At 66.5% G+C, this 19,850-nt stretch overlaps 2 protein-coding genes across 3 annotated transcripts in view; one reads left to right on the forward strand and one right to left on the reverse strand.

Moving 5' to 3' along the window:
* Window positions 1–206: 206 nt before the first annotated feature.
* On the forward strand, window positions 207–9,897 carry TPO (thyroid peroxidase; the record flags this gene model as incomplete). The annotated part of the gene is made up of 7 exons (XM_045578828.1): window positions 207–495; window positions 1,655–1,892; window positions 3,006–3,211; window positions 6,471–6,638; window positions 7,088–7,219; window positions 7,701–7,800; window positions 8,645–9,897. Coding segments are annotated over 7 exons (1,197 nt in total), but the record flags the coding sequence as incomplete, so codon positions are not given.
* Window positions 9,898–15,432: 5,535 nt separating this feature from the next.
* The window catches only part of PXDN (peroxidasin), a 46,205-nt gene continuing 41,787 nt past the window's right edge, over window positions 15,433–19,850 (reverse strand). For both annotated transcript variants that reach the window (XM_045578829.1, XM_036430276.2), the window contains 5 exons: window positions 18,941–19,149; window positions 18,059–18,173; window positions 17,765–17,897; window positions 17,147–17,260; window positions 15,433–16,811 (listed from right to left, as the gene is read on the reverse strand). In XM_045578829.1, coding sequence (XP_045434785.1) covers window positions 16,692–16,811; window positions 17,147–17,260; window positions 17,765–17,897; window positions 18,059–18,173; window positions 18,941–19,149 — 691 coding nt within the window. In that variant the 3' untranslated portion in view covers window positions 15,433–16,691. The remainder of the gene's footprint in view (window positions 16,812–17,146; window positions 17,261–17,764; window positions 17,898–18,058; window positions 18,174–18,940; window positions 19,150–19,850) is intronic.

Raw genomic sequence — 19,850 nt, forward strand, 5'->3', positions numbered from 1 at the left:
GCAGGCTCCATCCCTGGCTCTGCTCGGGGCACATGGGAGAGGCAAATCGCTGACTCTTCCTCCCCCTCCGCCCTCCCATCCCCTCTGAAACCGGGGGAAGGAGCCTCGGTGAGAATCAAAAACAAACACTGGGCCTCTGAGGGGCGGGTCTGGGTCCCGCCCGCCCGCCCCGGAGTCAGTCCCTCAGAGCGGGGCACGAGGGCCAGGCTCCCGGAGGCGTCTGGGAGAACGGGGCGCTCCGGGCTGAGTCGTGGGCCCCGGGACACGGGTTAGGGAAGCGCGTGGCCGGGTCCGGCCGGGACACGTGGCCTGGGTGTCTTGCAGGCGGCGTGGACCCCCTGGTGCGGGGCCTCCTGGCCCGGCCGGCCAAGCTGCCGGCACAGGACCGGCTGGTGAGCGAGGAGCTGACGGAGCGGCTCTCGGTGCTGGCGCCCGCCGGGACCTTCGACCTGGCGTCGCTGAACCTGCAGCGTGGCCGGGACCACGGGCTGCCAGGCGAGCCCGGGCGCAGAGGCCGAACCCCACCCCGCGTCGGCTCTGCAGTGACGGAGTCTGCACGCCGCCGTCCACGCCCGGGGGCCCATCCGACAGGCACAGCCCCCCGGCCTCCTGTGGGTGGGGGTGCTTTCTGGGCTGAAATGCATTTATTGTTTTCATTTTTATGTTTTAAATATATTTTTTTATTTCAGAGAGGAAGGAGGGGAGAGAGAGAGAGAGAGAAACATCCATGATGAGAGAGAAGCATGGATCGCCTGCCTCCTGCACGCCCCCCCTGGGGATCGAGCCCACAACCCAGGACTGGACCCTGACCTAAATCGAACCCGGGACCCTTCAGGCCAGGCTGATGCTCTATCCACTGAGCCACACCAGCTAGGACTATTTTTATTTCTTTTTAATAATTTTTTCCCCTTGGTACTATATGTCCTGTTTTATCATTATCTTTTTTAATGTTTACACCTTTTATTTTCAAAAAGTCTTTGTTGTTGAAAGAATCACATGTTCCCCTTTACCCCCACTGACCCTCCCAGCCCCCCTGCTGTCTGTCCATGGGGGACGCGTGTTTGCATAAAGTTCTTTGGTGATCACTTCCCACTACCACCGTCCCCCCCGCCCCCTCTTCTGTCCGCAGAGGAGCTGCTCACTCCCTTAGGCAGTGGGACCTGTGGCCCGGCGCCCGGGAGGGGGGGTCCTGTGTGCGGGAGGCCCTGCGGGAGGACCCTGCGGGGGGGGCCCTGTGTGCGGGGGGGGCCCCGCCGGGGGACCCTGCGGGGGGGGGCGGGGGCGGAGTCAGGGAGCAGGGCGTCCCGGGCCATCGCGGGGTCAGTGTCAGGCTTCCCAGGGCTGGCCTGGGTGACACATGTCATGGGGAGGTTGGAGTCCATGCCACCTGCCCCGTTCCCTTGTCCCCCGCCCCCCCCAGCCTGGGCTGTGCCTAACCCGCTGGCCCAGCCTCCCGGCCATGGTGTGCCTGGCCCTTCTGTTCAGGCCGGGCCCTGGGCTCTCCCCCCGCACCCCTCACTCTGTCCACACTGGTCCCCTCTCCCCCTCAGCTGTCCCCTCCACACCCCCTGCCCCCAGGGCCCACCCCGAGCCCCCTGCCCCCTGCCCCCGGCCCCCATGTCTGACCCCATGCCGTGCCCCCCGCCCCGTGCAGGGTACAATGCCTGGCGGGAGTTCTGCGGGCTGCGCAGGCTGCACACCCGGGCCGACCTCGGCAGCGTCATCGCCAACGGCAGCGTGGCCGACCGGATCCTGCGCCTGTACCGGCACCCGGACCACGTGGACGTGTGGCTGGGCGGCCTGGCCGAGGACCCGCTGCCCGGCGCGCGGACCGGGCCCCTGTTCGCCTGCCTCATCGGGCGGCAGATGAAGGCCCTGCGGGACGGCGACCGGTGGGTGTGGGCCGTCACACGCGGCTGGGTCACAGGGGCCAGCCAAGGGTCAGCCATCAGACCGCGTCCGGGTCACGGGGGTCAGCCAGGGGTCGGCCATCAGACCGCGTCCAGGTCACGGGGGTCAGCCAGGTCTGGGGTCTGGGTCACAGGGGTCAGCCAGGGGTCAGCCATCAGACCGCGTCCAGGTCACGGGGGTCAGCCAGGGGTCCGGGTCACAGGGGTCAGCCAGGGGTCAGCCATCAGACCGCGTCCAGGTCACGGGGGTCAGCCAGGGGTCCAGGTCACAGGGGTCAGCCAGGGGTCAGCCATCAGACCGCGTCCAGGTCACGGGGGTCAGCCAGGTCTGGGGTCTGGGTCACAGGGGTCAGCCAGGGGTCAGCCATCAGACCGCGTCCAGGTCATGGGGGTCAGCCAGGGGTCCGGGTCACAGGGGTCAGCCAGGGGTCAGCCATCAGACCGCGTCCAGGTCACGGGGGTCAGCCAGGGGTCCGGGTCACAGGGGTCAGCCAGGGGTCGGCCATCAGACCGCGTCCAGGTCACGGGGGTCAGCCAGGTCTGGGGTCTGGGTCACAGGGGTCATCCAGGCCTGGGGTCGGGGGGCCCCGTTCAGCAGGCGTGTGGCCAGCAGGCTCGCTCCCCGGATGCTGGTGATCTAACAATTGGGGTTCTCCCAGGAGGGCCCCCCCATTCACGCCCAGCTGCAGCGTCTCAGGCAGTGACTCCGGGAGAAAAGCCGCCGTCCTCTCGCTGGGGGGGGGGGGGGGGTGTCTGGATGGAGCTCTGACAAGGCCCCCCCACAGGTTCCGGTGGGAGCCGGGCCCTCACTGCCCCCAGGGGAGGGGCAGATGGAGCTCTGATGCGCCCCCTCCCGTAGGTTCCGGTGGGAGCCAGGCCCTCACCGCCCCCGGGGGTGGGGGGGGGCAGATGGAGCTCTGATGCGCCCCCTCCCGTAGGTTCTGGTGGGAGCCGGGCCCTCACTGCCCCCAGGGGGTGGGGGGGGCAGATGGAGCTCTGATGCGCCCCCTCCCGTAGGTTCTGGTGGGAGCCGGGCCCTCACTGCCCCCAGGGGGAGGGGGGGCAGATGGAGCTCTGATGCGCCCCCTCCCGTAGGTTCTGGTGGGAGCACGCCGGCGTGTTCTCGGAGGCACAGCGGCGGGCGCTGGGGGCGCACTCCCTGGCGCGGGTCATCTGTGACAACACGGGGCTCCCCAGCGTGCCCCCCGACGCCTTCCGCACGGCCACGGCCCCCCAGGACTTTGTGCCGTGCGAGGCCGTCCCCGGCCTGGACCTGGAGGCCTGGAGGGAGCCGGCCCCAGGTAACTGCCCCCAGGTAACTGCCCCAGGTAACTGCCCCCAGGTAACTGCCCCAGGTAACTGCCCCCAGGTAACTGCCCCCAGGTAACTGCCCCCCAGGTAACTGCCCCCAGGTAACTGCCCCCCAGGTAACTGCCCCCAGGTAACTGCCCCCAGGTAACAGGCCCCCCAGGTAACTGCCCCCAGGTAACTGCCCCCCAGGTAACTGCCCCCAGGTAACTGCCCCCCAGGTAACTGCCCCCAGGTAACTGCCCCCAGGTAACGGGCTTCCCAGGTGACTGCCCCCAGGTAACTGCCCCCAGGTAACAGGCTCCCCAGGTAACTGCCCCACCACCACCCTCAGGGTTGGGGCGCCGGCTCCAGCGCAGAGGCGGCTTCAGATAAGCACGTTGGGAGGAGGCAGCCCCTCCAGGCGTCCCGTGGGAGGCAGACGTCCCAGCGCCCCCTCATGCCCCCGATCACCCGGGAGGACACGGCCCCTGTGGGTGGGTCAGGACTGAGGGGGGCCGTGTGAGGAGCCATGTGAGGGGCTGTATGGGGGTGTGTGTGAGGGGGGCCGTGTGAGGGGCCGTGTGAGGAGCTGTGCGGGGGTGTGTGTGAGGGGGGCTGTGTGAGGGGCCGTGTGAGGGGGGCGTGTGAGGGGGCTGTGTGAGGGGCTGTGTGAGGGGCTGTGTGAGGGGGGTATGTGAGGGGGGCTGTGTGAGGGGCTGTGTGAGGGGCTGTGTGAGGGGCTGTGGGAGGGGGGCGTGTGAGGGGGGCCGGGTGAGGGGGGCCGTGTGAGGGGCTGTGTGGGGGGGGATGTGAGGGGGGCTTGTGAGGGGGGCCGGGTGAGGGGCCGTGGAAGGGCGGCTGGTGAGGGAGGGGTGGTGAGGGGGCGGTGAGGGGGGCCCTGTGGTGAGGGGGACCGTGTGAGGGTGGCCGTGTGAGGGGGACCGTGTGAGGGTGGCCATGTGAGGGGCCGTGTGAGGGGGGCTGTGTGAGGGGGGCGTGTGAGGGGGGCTGTGTGAGGAGGGTGTGTGAGGGGGGCCGTGTGAGGGGCTGTGTGAGGGGGGCCGTGTGAGGGGCTGTGTGAGGGGGGGCGTGTGAGGGGCTGTGTGAGGGGGACCGTGTGAGGGGGGCTGTGTGAGGGGGGCTGTGTGAGGGGGGCCGTGTGAGGGGGGCCGTGTGAGGGGGGCTGTGTGAGGAGGGTGTGTGAGGGGGGCCGTGTGAGGGGGGCCGTGTGGGGGGGGCTGTGTGAGGGGGGGGGTGGGGGGGGCTGTGTGAGGGGGGCCGTGTGAGGGGGGCCGTGTGAGGGGGGCTGTGTGAGGGGCCGTGTGAGGGGCTGTGTGAGGGGGGCTGTGTGAGGGGGGCTGTGTGAGGGGGGCTGTGTTAGGGGCCCGTTTGTGAGGGGCTGTTGTGAGGGGGGGCGTGTGTGAGGGGGGCTGTGTGAGGGGGGGCTGTGTGAGGGGGGCCGTGTGAGGGGGGCGTGTGAGGGGCGCGTGTGAGGGGGGCTGTGTGAGGGGGGCGGGTGAGGGGCGCGTGTGAGGGGGGCTGTGTGAGGGGGGCTGTGTGAGGGGGGCGGTGTGAGGGGGGCGTGTGTGAGGGGCTGTGTGAGGGGGGCGTGTGAGGGGGGCTGTGTGAGGAGGGTGTGTGAGGGGGGCGGCCGTGTGAGGGGGGGCTGTGTGAGGGGGCTGTGTGAGGGGGGCCGTGTGAGGGGGGCGTGTGTGAGGGGGCCGTGTGAGGGGGCTGTGTGAGGGGGCTGTGTGAGGGGGGCCGTGTGAGGGGGGCCGTGTGAGGGGGGCTGTGTGAGGGGGGCCGTGTGAGGGGGGCTGTGTGAGGGGAGCTGTGTGAGGGGGGCCTTGTGAGGGGGGCAGTGTGAGGGGGCCTTGTGAGGGGCTGTGTGAGGGGCTGTGTGGGGGGCTGTGTGGGGGGGCTGTTGTGGGGGCGGCCTTTGTGAGGGGCAGCCGTGTGAAGGGGGGGCTGTTGTGAGGAGGGGCGTGTGAGGGGGGCTTGTGAGGGGGCTGTGTGGGGGGGTTGTGAGGGGGGCTGTGTGAGGGGGGCCGTGTGAGGGGCCGTGTGAGGGGCTGTGTGAGGGGCCGTGTGAGGGGCTGTGTGAGGGGGGCTTGTGAGGGGCTGTGTGAGGGGCCGTGCTGTGTGATGTGTGAGGGGCTGTGTGAGGGGGGGCCGTGTGAGGGGCCGTGTGAGGGGGGCGTGTGAGGGGCCGTGTGAGGGGGGCCATGTGAGGGGCTGTGTGAGGGGCTGTGTGAGGGGGGCCGTGTGAGGGGGGCCTTGTGAGGGGCTGTGGGGTGATGTTGAGGGGCTGGTTCGTTGAGGGGCGGCCGTGTGAGGGGGGCCATGTGAGGGGCTGTGTGAGGGGCTGTGTGAGGGTGGCCGTGTGAGGGGGGCCGTGTGAGGGGCTGTGTGAGGGGGGCCGTGTGAGTGGGGCCTTGTGAGGGGCTGTGTGAGGGGCCATGTGAGGGGGGCTGTGTGAGAGGGGAGCAGTGTGAGGGGGGCCTTTTTTGAGGGGGGGCCTTTGAAGGGGGCTGTGTGAGGGGGGCTGTGTGAGGGGGGCCATGTGAGGGGCTGTGTGAGGGGCTGTGTGAGGGGGGCCGTGTGAGGGGGGCCGTGTGAGGGGCTGTGTGAGGGGCCGTGTGAGGGGGGCTGTGTGAGGGGCCGTGTGAGGGGGGCCGTGTGAGGGGGGCGTGTGAGGGGCTGTGTGGGGGGGGCGTGTGAGGGGCTGTGTGAGGGGGGCTGTGTGAGGGGCTGTGTGAGGGGCTGTGTGAGGGGGGCGTGTGAGGGGCTGTGTGAGGGGGGCCGTGTGAGGGGCTGTGTGAGGGGGGCTGTGTGAGGGCTGGTGTGGTGGAGTGTGTGGGGTTGGTGAGGGGCCGTGTTGGGGTCTGTGGGCTGTGGGTGTGTGTGGACTGTGTGGGGTCTGGGGGGCTGTTGTGTGGGGTTGTGTGTGAGGCTTGTGTCGATGGGGACTGTGCTGAGGCGAGGCTGGGAGGCTGTGAGAGGGGAGCCGTGTGGGGGGGCCTTTTGAGGGGGGCCTTTTGAATGGTGGGGTCTGAGGGTCTGTGTGATGTGGGACTGTTTGTGTGGGGGTGGTGTTTGGGGGGGCTGTGTGGGGTCTGAGGGGCTGTGTGTGTGGGACTGTGTGGGGTCTGGGGGGCTGTGTGGGGTCTGGGGGGCTGTGCGTGGGACTGTGTGGGGCCTGGGGGTGCTTGGGGCCTGGGGGCGGCCCTCGGGGGTGGTGAGGTGACCACTGACCCCCTTCCCGGCCAGAGGACGTGTGCGGCCTGGAGCGTGTGGCCCACGGGGACGCCGTGCTGTGCGGGCCCCGGGGCCGGCGTGTGCTCGTGTTCTCCTGCCGGCGCGGGTTTCGGCTGCAGGGGACCCAGCAGCTCGCCTGCTCCCCCCGGGGCCGGGCCGGCCAGCCGCCCGTGTGCTCAGGTCAGTGGCCAACGGGCGTCTCCCAGCGGCTCTGCCCCACCCGCCCTCCAGATGCATTAACAGGAGCTGCCACCCAGCGTGTGGCTGCCGACCTGGCCTGGGGAGAGGAGGGGAGGGGAGGGGGAGGGGAGGGAAGGGGGAGGGGGAGGGGAGGGGGAGGGGGGAGGGGAGGGGAGGGGAGGAAGGGAGGGGGAGGGGGAGGGGAGGGAGAGGGAGGGGAGGGGAGGGGAGGGGGGAGGGAGGGGAGGGGGAGGGGGAGGGGAGAAGGAGGGGAGGGGGAGGAGGAGGGAGAGGGAGGGAGGGGGGGAGGGAGGGAGGGGAGGTGGAGGGGGGAGGGGGGAGGGGGAGGGGAGTTGGAGGGGGAGAGGGAGGGGAGGGGCGGGGGAGCGGGCTGTGGCTGGTCCTCAGCCGCCCTGACCTCCGTGCTCCGTGCTCCGTGCTCCGTGCAGACGTTGACGAGTGTGAGGACGCCCGGGGCCCCCCCTGCCGGGCGCCTGCCGGCTGCAGGAACACGCTGGGCAGCTTCCGGTGCGAGTGCTCGGAGCCGTTCACGCTGGGAGGCGACGGGCGGACCTGCATCGGTGAGCCCTCCCCGTGGCCCCGTTGTCCTGGGGGCTCAGCACGGCGTTAACCGTGTTCGGAACAGAGAGGACCCAGCCCGAGGCAGAGCTAGGGTGTGTAACGTCCTTCTAGCTCCTGTGAGAGGAGAACAATGGAGACATGATAAACGGGAGAGATTTATCCGCCTCCCGCAGGACTGAGCCCGACCCCGAGTCCAGCAAAGACCAGGTGCACAGCCAGAGGCAGCAGAGGCCAGGTGCACAGAAGGGAAGGCAGCAGAGGCTCGGTGGACAGATGTGGGATCGGGGTCAGGCTCAGGTCCGGTCAGGCTCAGGTCCGGTCAGGGTTGGAGTCAGGTCAGGGTTGGGGTCACGGTCAGCTCAGGGTCAGGGTCAGCTCAGGCTCAGGGTCAGGTCAGGGTCAGGGTCAGGCTCGGGCTCGGGTCAGGCCCGCTGACACTGCCTGAGACCCATGGTGTGCTGCCCGGCCGGCTCTCACCAGACTCCGGGCGGCTCCCGAAGGCGTCCTTGGTGTCCATCGCGCTGGGCGCCCTGCTGGTCTGCGTCCTGGCCACCGCCGCCTGGATGGTGATTTGCAGGTGGTAAGTCCCGTCTCAGGGACCAGGTGGCCACGCTCTCCCCGTGGGGGTGGTGACCACCTGCCCGTCCCCGCCTCTGCGTCCCCTCAGCGCACGGGGACTCACGTTTCTCCTCCGTTGCCTCTCCCCTCCTCGCCGTTTTCTTAGCTCTCTGGCTCCTCTCCGCGTTCTCTGAATTTCCTCTCATCTCTCTTCTCCCCTCATTCTTCAAATTTCTTGTACTTCTAGCTTTTCTCCTCCTGTTCTCCGTTTTCTTCCATCTCTCACTCCTCTCCTAATGTTCTCTCATCTCTCACTTCTCTACACATTCTCTAAATTTTCTCAGATTTCTTGCTTCTGTCCCCATTCTCTCAATTTTCTTACATCAATCGCTTCTCTCCTCATTTTCCCAATTTTCTTGGATCTCTCTTCTCGACATTCTCACAATTTCCTCCCATATCTGACTTCGCTCCTCATTCTCTCTATTTTCTGTATCTCTAGCTTTTCTCCTACTGCTCTCCATTTTCATGGATCTCTCGTTCTCTCTTTAGTCTCTATATTTCTTGGATTTCCCGCATCTCTCCTCATTCTCTTCACTTTCTCCCTCTCTCCCTTTGGTTTTCATTCTCCCCGTGTTCTCTCCTCTCTTGCTTCTGTCCCCGTCTCTGTTTTCTTGGCTCTCTCGCTTCTCCTCTTTATCTCCGTTTTCTCTCGTCTGCCCCTTCTCTCCTCCTCCATTTCCTCGAGGCCTCGACAGGGGCCCAGGGGTGAGCTGCCCGGGAGCCGCACCCGGAGGAGGACGGGGTGAGGGTGTCGCTCGCCTTCCGCAGGGAGCTGGCACCCTCCTCACGGGAACTCTCTCCTCTAGGTCCTCGGTGACGGTGCCTCTGTCCCCAGATGGCGATGGTCGTTCCCGGGAAGCCGGTCTGTGACCCGATGAGGACGTTTCGGCTGCATTCACCGGCCTCCCTCGTCGCTGAGACCTCCTCCTCTGCAGAAGAGCCGTGGACGGGGGACCACAGCCCGTCACCCCGTCAGTAACGGGGCAGCTCCGCGAGGGTCATTCCCACGAAGCCCGGCCGCCTTGGGACGGGCCCTGCCCTGCGACCTCAGGGCCCTATCTGCTCGCCAGCCTCTGTGGGCCCCTGGGGGCTGGACTTCTGCCTCGGACTCCGAGCTAATGAACAAGGAGCCAGCCTCGTCCCCACGGGTCCCGGAATAACCAGGCGCTGTGGCCCGGAATCCTAGCAGTGCGAACAAGGCCACGCACTGGCCCTCATGGCTGACAGCTCTGTGCCTGGCCCTCAGGTCACCTGGAGGTCACGGCACAGCCCTTGGTTGGTGGAGGGACGTGGGGTCCCGCTTGGCGGGAGTGAGATGACCACCCGTCACGGCGGCCCCTTGGGAACCGCTGGCCGCTCGGTGGACAAACCGTCCCCCAAAACCCGTCTCCACCTGGGCTGCTGTTCTCCTCACAACCCACCCAAGAGGCACACACCGTCCAGGGCGAGGGCCAGGCCTCCCCCAGGCCTTAGACCCCTCCAGCCACAAGGCTGGGGGTCCCCTGGCCAGGACTGGCCTTCTCTTCATGACAAAGGCAGACTGCGCCACCTGGTGGCCGATGTGGGGAGCGCAGGCGTGGCCGTGGCATCCAGACCCCCCGCCGGGTTCACGCAGGCCTCTTCCCGGTCCATCGCGCCTGTCACTCAGCTGCCAGCCCCTCCGGTCGGTAGGGCCGGTTCACGGCTGTCAGAGAACATGGCTGTCTTTCCTCCTGACGAAAGAACACGTTGCCATAGACACAGACACTGAGATTTAAAGGAAAACGCTCAGTCCATAAAGCATTTAAGCTGCCAGGTGATTTAGCTTTAACACAGCTGTCGATGGATGTCATGTCTCTCTCTCTCTCTCTCTCTCTCTCTCTCTCTCTCTCTCTCTCTCTCTCTCTCTCTCTCTCTCTCTCTCTCTCTCTCTCTTTATGTCTGTTAGGGCCTAACGGCCAAATCTGTTTTAACAGAATCTTCTTTAAGTCATTCTGCGTTTGTTTTTAATTTGGAGAAAGGACAGTCTGGATCTGTGGATGAGTAACACGAATTGTGAAAAACAAAAATAAAGGTCTTATAAAAAAGCGGCGCTGTCAGATTTTTCTCTCCACACTCATCCGACAGCTTTCATTCTGTTCGCATTTCACGTGGTCTCACCTTGTGGTGGAGAGAGAGCGTTACGGAAGCTTCATTACTTTAGAACGAAAAAGGCGACATTGCAGGTTCTGCCTTCTCCGTGGCCCTGGTCCTTCCAGTCGGCTCAGAGCAATGCCAAAGGTCAGGAGTATTTACCCCAAACCGCACGTCGGCCAGGCTGGCTCCTGAGCAAACGGCCGGTGGAAAATAACAATCACAGCCTTCCGTCTGCCTCCAACTCAGGCAAAACACCGACGCCCAGCACTCGGCAGAAAACAGAATGCTGTCCGGCAGGATGAATGGTCCACAGAGACGGCTTTGTACTGGGAACACGGTGCTGTCATGCTGGCTCACAGGGACAGACCAGGGTCTGCGGTTCCCCCGGTATTGCCGTGCCCTCGAGGCAGGTGTGCCTCTGGGCTAAACACCCAGATGACACAGAGCCCTCAGAACCGACTGGCCCTGCCAGGGGACACGGTGGCCTGAGTCCACGTCTCAGGGGCCCTGCTGGGCCCAGAGAAGCACGGGTGTCTGTAAGTGTTCATCTTATTCGCACAAAGGAGGTTTTCTCTCTCTGTGGCCACTCGGTGAGGGGACCGGAGAACCAGCCTCACAGGTCAGCGACAGTGACCACTGTGGTCCCTCACCCTACATCCACCTGGACGCAGGCTGCTGCCCGGGTGTTCACGCCTCATTGTACACACACACACACACACACACACACACACACACACATCGTGTCTGACTCTTTTAGGCTGTAGGTCAGACTTCAGAACTGTCTAAAGTGGGGAAAGCCTGGGCCGCTGTGACCTGAGGTTTAGAGTCAACCGGTGCCTGGAGTTCACGGTTCGATTCCTGGTCAGAGCACATGCCTGGGTTGTGGGCTGGAATGTCCCAGCTTAACTGGGGGAACAGCACCTAACCCTAACCCTAATGCTAAAAGCTAATCCTAACCCTAACCCTAACCCTAATCCTAATGCTAAAAGCTAACCTAACCCTAACCCTAACCCTAACCGTAACCCTAACCCTAATGCTAAAACCCACCCCTTCTTGTCTGAGACTCGGAGCAGACGCACAGGGACGGGAAGGGGCGTTACCCTCGCTGCGGGTCCCCCGCCCCTCAGGTTGTGGCACTGGGTCCGAGGCTGGCAGACCAGCCTGTCCGGGGGCCGGTGACAAAACGTTAGTCTGTCTGTTCACTCACGAGCTCACCGGCTCCTGAGCTGGTCTTCCCTGCCCGTCACGGCTCGGCGACGAGTCCCCTCCAGGTGCGCCCGCGCCCCGAGAAATCAGACTTCCTCGTCAAGGCCCAGCGTGCCTTTGCCCCACAGGATGTTAGTGACCCGCAGAGTCCGGGAACTGGAGAGGATGTCCGCCCCATTGCAGGCTTCCGGAACGTTCCCCAGGGGCCAGTTGCCATATGTACTGCTCTGCAGGAGGAGGAGGCCCTGCACCTGGGAGCAGCTGGAGCAGAGGATCACCTGGACCTGGGGCTGCTCTCCTCTGGCCCCGATGGACAGCGAGGCTGCTAGAGATGACCTCTGACCTTCCCAGCTGTTTCTTAGGGTTGGGCAGCTGCCATTGGCCAGGCCCCCCTGCCGGGTCCCCGTCACAAAAGTCCATTGTGCTGTGTTCCCTTTGGCCCGATGGCTGTTCCTACTGCGGTCTCAGTGGTGCTGCCCCAGCCACAGGCGGCCACGGGGCTGGGCCCAGGGACAGGGTCAGGGCCATGCAGAGTGTCTGCGGACAGCAGGGGTGCTGGGCCCAAGGACAGGGTCAGGGCTACGCGGAGCAGTGTCTGCGGGGACAGGGTCAGGGCCATGTGGAGCGGGGTCTGCGGGGACAGGGTCAGGGCCACGTGAAGCGGGGTCTGCAGGGACAGGGTCAGGGCCATATGGAGCGGTGTCTGCAGGGACAGGGTCAGAGCCATGTGGAGCAGTGTCTGCAGGGACAGGGTCAGGGCCACGTGGAGCGGGGTCTGCAGGGACAGGGTCAGGGCCACGTGGAGCGGGGTCTGCAGGGACAGGGTCATGGCCATGTGGAGCGGGGTCTGCAGGGACAGGGTCAGAGCCATGTGGAGCTGTGTCTGCGGGGACAGGGTCAGGGCCACGCGGAGCGGGGTCTGCACACAGCAGGGGGCGAGGCTGGGGAAGTGCATGGCCCGGGGCTGATGGAACACCCTGAGCACACGCCTGGGTCGGCTCGGGGCTGGGAGGGAAGAGTGGACGGCGAGGCGGCCCCGAGACCCCAGGACGCTGAGCCTGGGGGCCCGACGGTGGCCTGGGCCCTTCGCTGCCGCTGCTCCCGGGAGGCGGGGATGTGCTCACCCCCAGGAAAGCCTCTGGGCCCCCAGGAGAGTCACAGGTACCAAGCGAGGCCAGTGCCAGGCTCAGCCCGTGGCCACACAGCTGTCACTGCACCTGAAGGCCGGCTGGGCACCGGCGTGCGAACCCCTGGTGTCCGGCACCTGCTGGAGCCCAGTGGGCAGCTCCCCTCCCCGTGGGCCTGAGGGCAGGGGCGCTGAGGGAATGGAAGGTGTGCGGCCTCCCCCCAAGCTCATGTGGCCTCCGGACGGGGACTCCTCCCTCCGAGGCATGCTCCCCCCGCCTGGGTTAGCTGTGACTCCGGGGCAGCAATGGCTTTTATTTCATTTATTGTTGTTAATCCTCACCGAGGACGTTTTTCCATTGATTTTTTAGAGAGAGGAAGGAAGACACAGGGAAGGACAGAGAGAAACATCGATGTGAGAGAAACATCGATTAGTTGCCTCCTGCATGCACCCCGACCAGGGCCGGGGAAGAGCCTGCAACCGAGGTCATGACCTTGACCAGAATCGAACCTGGGACCCGTTTGACTGCAGGCTGACAACCTCCACTGAGCAACACCAGCCAGGGTTGGGACATCCAGCCTTTTAAAGGAGGGTTAGTGGCCATGAAACAGATCTGACCTTGGCCCGACTGGTGTGCTCAGCGATTGAGCATCAACCCATGCACCATTCGATTCCCGGTCAGGGCACAGGCCCGGGTTACAGGCTCCATCCCCAGTGAGGGGCCTGCAGGAGGCAGCCGGTCGGCGATTCTCTCCCATCATGGATGTTTCTCTCCCTTCCTCTCCGAAATCAATAAAATTATATTTTTAAAAATACTTTGCTGCCGAAACCGGTTTGGCTCAGTAGATAGAGTGACGGCCTGTGGACTGAAGGGTCCCAGGTTCAATTCCGGTCAAGGGCATGTACCTTGGTTGCATGCACATCCCCAGTAAGGGGTGTGCAAGAGGCAGCTGGTCGATGATTCTCTCTCATCAATGTTTAACTCTCTATCCCTCTCTTCCTCTCTGTGACATTCGCAGGGAAGGGAACTGTGCTCGACGTGGAGGAGAGCATGAGCGGTGACAAGGCCAGCCCAGGAAAAGCCCGACGTGAGGCCAACGCTCAGCCTGTCAGTCAGGGAAGCGGTCAGGCCGTGAGGCGGAATGGGGGAGGGGAGGGGGAGGGGGGAGGGGAGCGTCCGGGCTGGGCTTCCTTCCTCGCACACGACTGGACAAGGTCTCCGGTGGGGCCCAGCTCCAACCCAGGAGGGGGACGTGGTCCACTCGAGGCTACTGGTCACGATGATGCCAGCAGCTCAGGCTGTGACACGGGAGACATGGAGGACGGGGCTGTGACACGGGAGGCGCGGAGGACGAGGCGCTGTGACACGGGACGCGTGGAGGACGGGGCCCTGTGACACGGGAGGCGCGGAGGACGGGGCTGTGACACGGGAGGCGTGGAGGACGGGGCTGTGACACGGGAGGCGCGGAGGACGGGGCCCTGTGACACGGGAGGCGCGGAGGACAGGGCTGTGACACGGGAGGCGCGGAGGACGGGGCTGTGACACGGGAGGCGCGGAGGACGGGGCTGTGACACGGGAGGCGCGGAGGACGGGGCTGTGACACGGGAGGCGCGGAGGACGGGGCTGTGACACGGGAGGCGCGGAGGACGGGGCTGTGACACGGGACGCGCGGAGGACGGGGCTGTGACACGGGAGGCGCGGAGGACGGGGCTGTGACACGGGAGGCGTGGAGGACGGGGCTGTGACACGGGACACGCGGAGTACAGGGCCCTGTGACACGGGAGGCGCGGAAGACGGGGCTGTGACACGGGAGGCACGGAGGACGGGGCCCTGTGACACGGGACACGCAGAGGACGGGGCTGTGACACGGGAGGCGCGGAGGACGGGGCCCTGTGACACGGGACACGCGGAGGACGGGGCTGTGACACGGGAGGCGCGGAGGACGGGGCCCTGTGACACGGGACACGCGGAGGACGGGGCTGTGACACGGGAGGCGCGGAGGACGGGGCTGTGACACGGGAGGCACGGAGGACGGGGCCCTGTGACACGGGACACGCAGAGGACGGGGCTGTGACACGGGAGGCGCGGAGGACGGGGCTGTGACACGGGAGGCGCGGAGGACGGGGCCCTGTGACACGGGACACGCGGAGGACGGGGCTGTGACATGGGAGGCGCGGAGGACGGGGCTGTGACACGGGAGGCGTGGAGGACGGGGCTGTGACACGGGAGGCGCGGAGGACGGGGCCCTGTGACACGGGACACGCGGAGGACGGGGCTGTGACACGGGAGGCGCGGAGGACGGGGCTGTGACACGGGAGGCACGGAGGACGGGGCCCTGTGACACGGGACACGCAGAGGACGGGGCTGTGACACGGGAGGCGCGGAGGACGGGGCCCTGTGACACGGGACGCGCGGAGGACGGGGCTGTGACATGGGAGGCGCGGAGGACGGGGCTGTGACACGGGAGGCGTGGAGGACGGGGCTGTGACACGGGAGGCACGGAGGACGGGGCTGTGACACGGGACACGCGGAGGACGGGGCTGTGACACGGGACACGTGGAGGACGGGGCTGTGACACGGGAGGCGCGGAGGACGGGGCTGTGACAAGGGACACGCGGAGGACGGGGCTGTGACACGGGACACGCGGAGGACGGGGCTGTGACACGGGACACGCGGAGGACGGGGCTGTGACACGGGAGGCACGGAGGACGGGGCCCTGTGACACGGGACGCGCGGAGGACGGGGCCCTGTGACACGGGACACGCGGAGGACGGGGCTGTGACACGGGACACGCAGAGGACGGGGCTGTGACACGGGACACGTGGAGGACGGGGCTGTGACACGGGACACGCAGAGGACGGGGCTGTGACACGGGACACGGAGGACGGGGCTGTGACACGGGAGACATGGAGGACGGGGCTGTGACACGGGACACGCGGAGGACGAGGCTGTGACACGGGAGGCGTGGAGGACGGGGCCCTGTGACACGGGACACGCGGAGGACGGGGCCCTGTGACACGGGACACGCAGAGGACGGGGCTGTGACACAGGAGGCGCAGAGGACAGAACTCCCTGCACCACGTCTGACCCCGCGGGTGTGGCCCGAGCAGGACTCTGCGGGAAAGAAAGACACCTTGCCTCCTCTGGGAACACGTGGCTGTTTATTCGAACGGAAAGGGTCGTTACATAGTGCAAACGTTTCTTTGGTAATGAATGGTTACAGGACAGTAAGGACCTGGCTGCTGCCAGTCAGGCAAGAAAATAAACATGTACACATGGCTTCCCACCCGGCGCGTCCGCCCTGTCCACGGCGCCCCCTGCGCTGAGACTCCCCCTTGGCCCCACAGACACGCCACCTCCCTGGGGGCCTCCCCGTGCACGTGCCCGTCACCTCTGCCCGAAGCCATAGGCGACGCTCGAGGAGCCCACCCCTCCCGAACCGTCTGCTGCCGCCAGACACCGAGCCCGCCAGACCCAGCGCCTCCACCTTCTGGCTCTGGAAACGGGTCCAAGGTCCTGACTCTTTCAGAGGAAGCTACAGCGCCAGCGGTTCCCTGCCGTGTGCCAGGGGGAGGGCGGGCCCCTCCTCCGGATCCCACTCAGCGCCCGGAACCTGCGTGTTCAGGGACACACGTCTCAGGACACAGAACAGAGCGGGAGGTTTTGGTCCGTCAGGGCGAGCGCGGCCATGAGGTACGAGGTGCTTCTCACTGAACCCCGGAGGCCTGTGGGGCAGCGGGCACTGGACGCTCGGCCGGCGATCACAGGCGCCGAGGTACGGGCGTCGTCTCTAAGGCGCCCGTCGCCGGGTCAGGGAGGAGGCCGGTCCCTCGGTGCGGTGGCTGGAGCAGCGGGAAGCATGAGCCCGGTGTGGCCACCACCGGGCGGCAGGGTCACCGGGAAGACAGGCCTGTTCCCGGTGGCCGGCAGCCTCAGGCCGGGGACAGGGGTGTGGGAGCGGGATTGGCCGTGGGGAGCTGCTGGGCGCGTGGACGTGGCCGAGGCCGGGGAGGGGCCGGGAGACGGCTCTGCCTGCCAACGCTGACGCTCTCCACCCGGCTGCCTCCAGGGCGGGCGGCGGCCAGGCCGGGCGTGTGGCTCTCCGTCACGGGGAGCAGGGGGATGGGGACAGCCATCGGGGAGCCTAATGACTTAACTGTGCGGTTTAATAGTAGCACCACTTTTCAATAAAAAATTAAATAAAACCTGAGAATCTAACGTGAAGTTAGGACTCGTGTGTGTCCACTGCGTGGCCTCCAGCTCTGTGGACACTCCAGCCTGAGCCTGTGCGGCTTCCCGACGCCCGAGATGGCCGTGAGCCGTGCGAGTCCTCGGCGCCCGCCCGTCTGCTCCCCGCACCGGCCGGTGACCTGGGCGCTGGCAGAGCTGCGAGGGGCGGAGGGGTCTACGGCTGAGTTCCCATGAGCTCCCTCAGGCACACCGGACAGCAGGCGCCATCAATTCTCACGGGGCCTGGGCAGTCGGCGGGCGGGCAGGCCTCCACGAAGCAGGTGATCTGCCCGTCCTGGAGGGAGAGGCGCCAGCGGGTCAGTTCCCGATGACCCCGCATCACCCCGCTTCCCGCCGTATTCCCACCGGCGCCCGGGCCTGACCCTCTGGTTCTTCCTGTCCCCACGGATCTTCCCAGAGCTGCCTGCCCGGCCTGGCTGCACCAGACCCTGGCCCCGGGGACGCCTAGCACCTGCCCTCCGTCCCTGCAGGCGGGCACACATGGCTGCCGGGAGAGGGAGGAGACCGGCCGGTGAGGGGGCCGCTGACCACCCGGCCGCCCACTGGGGCGCGGGACTCTGCTGCCGAGTCCGTGGTCCAAGCCCCGGGCCCGGACGGAGCCGTACTCACGCGGCATTCACAGATGGTGCACACGTCTCGCTTCCACCGGGCGCCATCCGCGTGGGGCTCGCCATCCGCGCCGGTGCACTCGGCCGTGCTGAGCCGCGACTCCAGCTTCTTTATCTGCAAAGTCAGCGTAAGTGTGGTCAGTCCGCGGGGGCGTGGCCCTCGCCTGCCCTCCCGGCCGCAGGCACGGCTCTGCAGGATGCCGTGGGCTCCAGACAGCGACGCTTTCCTGAGCTCGGGACAGCCCCGCCCGCGTCGCCTCAGGTGGGTGCCCGCCCGGGTGTCAGTGGTTCTGGAACGAAGCTCCCGGGGAAGTCTGAAGCCCCTTGCACCCAAGTCGTTGGCCTCAGACCCTCCAGTCTCACAGGTGGAGGAGGGGACGTGGTGCCTACAACCAGGCGGGCGCAGGGCCCCCGAGGCCCTGCCCGGGAGCCTGGGTCCCACTGAGGGTCCTGACCACCAGGACCGGAGGGCCTCGGCGGCCCAGCCCAGGACCAGCAGCAGAAGAGCCAGCAGGCGGTGAAGCCCTGGGCCCATGTGGGGGCGCTGCAGAGTTCACCAGGGTCTCGGAGATGAGTCTGTGGGGGACGTGAGCTAAGGGGGGAGGGGGGGCGGCGGCACCTGTGTCCGGAGGTCCGTGATGGTCTGCTGCATGTCCAGCACCAAGTCCCGGAAGTCGCTGGGCCCCAGGGCCTGGGGGTGCTCGGAGGAGGCGGCCGTGGCGTTCCTGGGGCGCTGGCCGGGCTTCCCGCCGCTGCAGGAGCGGAGACAGGAGGTGTCGCACACTCACACTGCAGGCCCCAGGGCACCAGGTCTGTCTGGAGCCCCAGACCCCGCCGGCAGCCGGCAGGAAATCCTGGCCCGGGGCCCGGCTGGCCTGCGGGGTGGACGGTCTGACCCTCAAGGACGCCGTACCTCAGTGTCTTCTCGGCTTCTGTGGGGGCCTCATCCTCCCGGTAACTGAAGTCAAGGGACCGCCGGCCTCGGAAATGGTAGGAGAAGGCGCTGAACTGCCCACGGGTCCTGCAGTCTGGGGAGGGGGGAGGGTTAGCCACCAGCAGCTCCGACTTCAGGACAAAGTCAGAGCATCCTGTCTCTCGCCCGCCTGGGACGAACCCCGATGCTCAGGGCTGGCGACAGCCCTGCTCGCCACAGAGCGCCAGGCTGATCAGAGGGAGGTTGGGGAGGAAGGAGCCTCGAGAAGATCGATGGCGGTCAGACCAGGACGCTGCTGGGAGCGGTGAACGGCAGGAGGGAGCCCGCGCCCTGGACGGCCAAAAGGCTCCGTCCACAGAACCTCAAGGTTTGGGGCCTAAGACGTTGAGTAAATGACGGAGCAGCAGCACCGAGAACGGACGGAACGTTCACGGAAACCTGCTCTGGGCCAGGCTGCTGTGGCTCAGGGCGAGCGTCCACTACGGACCAGGGCTGTGGCTCATCCCGTGTGAGCGTGCAGGGGCAGCCGGTCACGATTCCCTCTCCTCACCGACGTTTCTCTCTCCCTCTCGAAGTCAATACAAATACATTAAAAAAATAAGCCCAGCACAGATACGTGTACACACACACAGCAACACGGGACAGTGAACGACTGATGGACCAGAGATGTGGTCACACTAGCCGTCACGCTAAACACGACCTGTCATTGAAAACCCTCCCGGGACTTGGTGCAGGTCCCACGGACGCCTGGGCACGGACACGCCTAACCCAGCAAGGCTGCAGCCGGCCTGCTCCGCCACCCTCCGCGGGCACCGCCGTCCGCCCGCTCGCGGGCGTTCCGCCATGGCAGAGGGCCGTCACCTTCGCAGCAGTCCTGCCAGACCCGCAGGTCCATCCGGGGGATGTCGGCGCAGCTGCTGTAGCCGTGGGGGAACTCCGCCACCCGGAACACGTCCCGCTGCACACGCGTGATGTTGTCCGAGTTGTCGCACAGGATCCTGGCCAGCGACGTCTGCTTGATCTGCGTCAGCTGGGCCGGCGAGAACACCCCCGGGTTCTCGTACCACAGCCTGCGTCCGGGAGGAGAATGAGGCGGAGGAATGTGGACTCAAACCGCAGCGGCCGGACTCGGCGTCCTCCACTCGTGCCCAACTACGCCGGCCCCCTGGTCTGGACGGGGCCCACGCTTCCCGCTCAAAACAAAGCAGGACGACCGCGAGACCAGAGCGGCCCCCGACCGGCAGCACAGGCCCTTCCACAGCCACGGCCGTGGCCCAGCCGGACGGCGCGGCGACAGGAGGGGCCGCGGCCACCTGCTGAGCCAACGGACCCAGCGACCACACGGCACCTCGCCATCCCGCCTGGAGCTCGGCACCCGGTGTGGTTTAACCAGCAGACCATCCACTTCGAGGGACAGAAACCCTCTCAACAGCCACAGGAGCGGGGGTGGGCAGGCAGCTGAATGGCCAGCGCTATCCTCTGCGTGAGGCAGGGCAGGAAGAGCAAGCCTGGCGGCCTGGCTCGGTGGGCTGAGTGTTGTCCTGTGGACCAAGAGGTCCCGGGTTCGATGCCCGGTCAGGGCACCTGCCCGGGTTGCGGGCTCCATCCCCAGTGTGGGGTGTGCAGGGGGCGGCCGGCCAGGATTGCCTCTCCTCACTGATGTCTCTCTCCCGCTCCCCTCCTCTCTGACGTCGGTAAGAAGTCCGTTACAAACCCACACCATGGACAGCACAGGGTGACGCCGCCGTCACTGCCAGCACTCGGGGGACAT

This window comes from Pipistrellus kuhlii, unplaced genomic scaffold, assembly GCF_014108245.1.
Source record: "Pipistrellus kuhlii isolate mPipKuh1 unplaced genomic scaffold, mPipKuh1.p scaffold_m20_p_106, whole genome shotgun sequence".
NCBI classification, from domain to species: Eukaryota; Metazoa; Chordata; class Mammalia; order Chiroptera; family Vespertilionidae; genus Pipistrellus; species Pipistrellus kuhlii.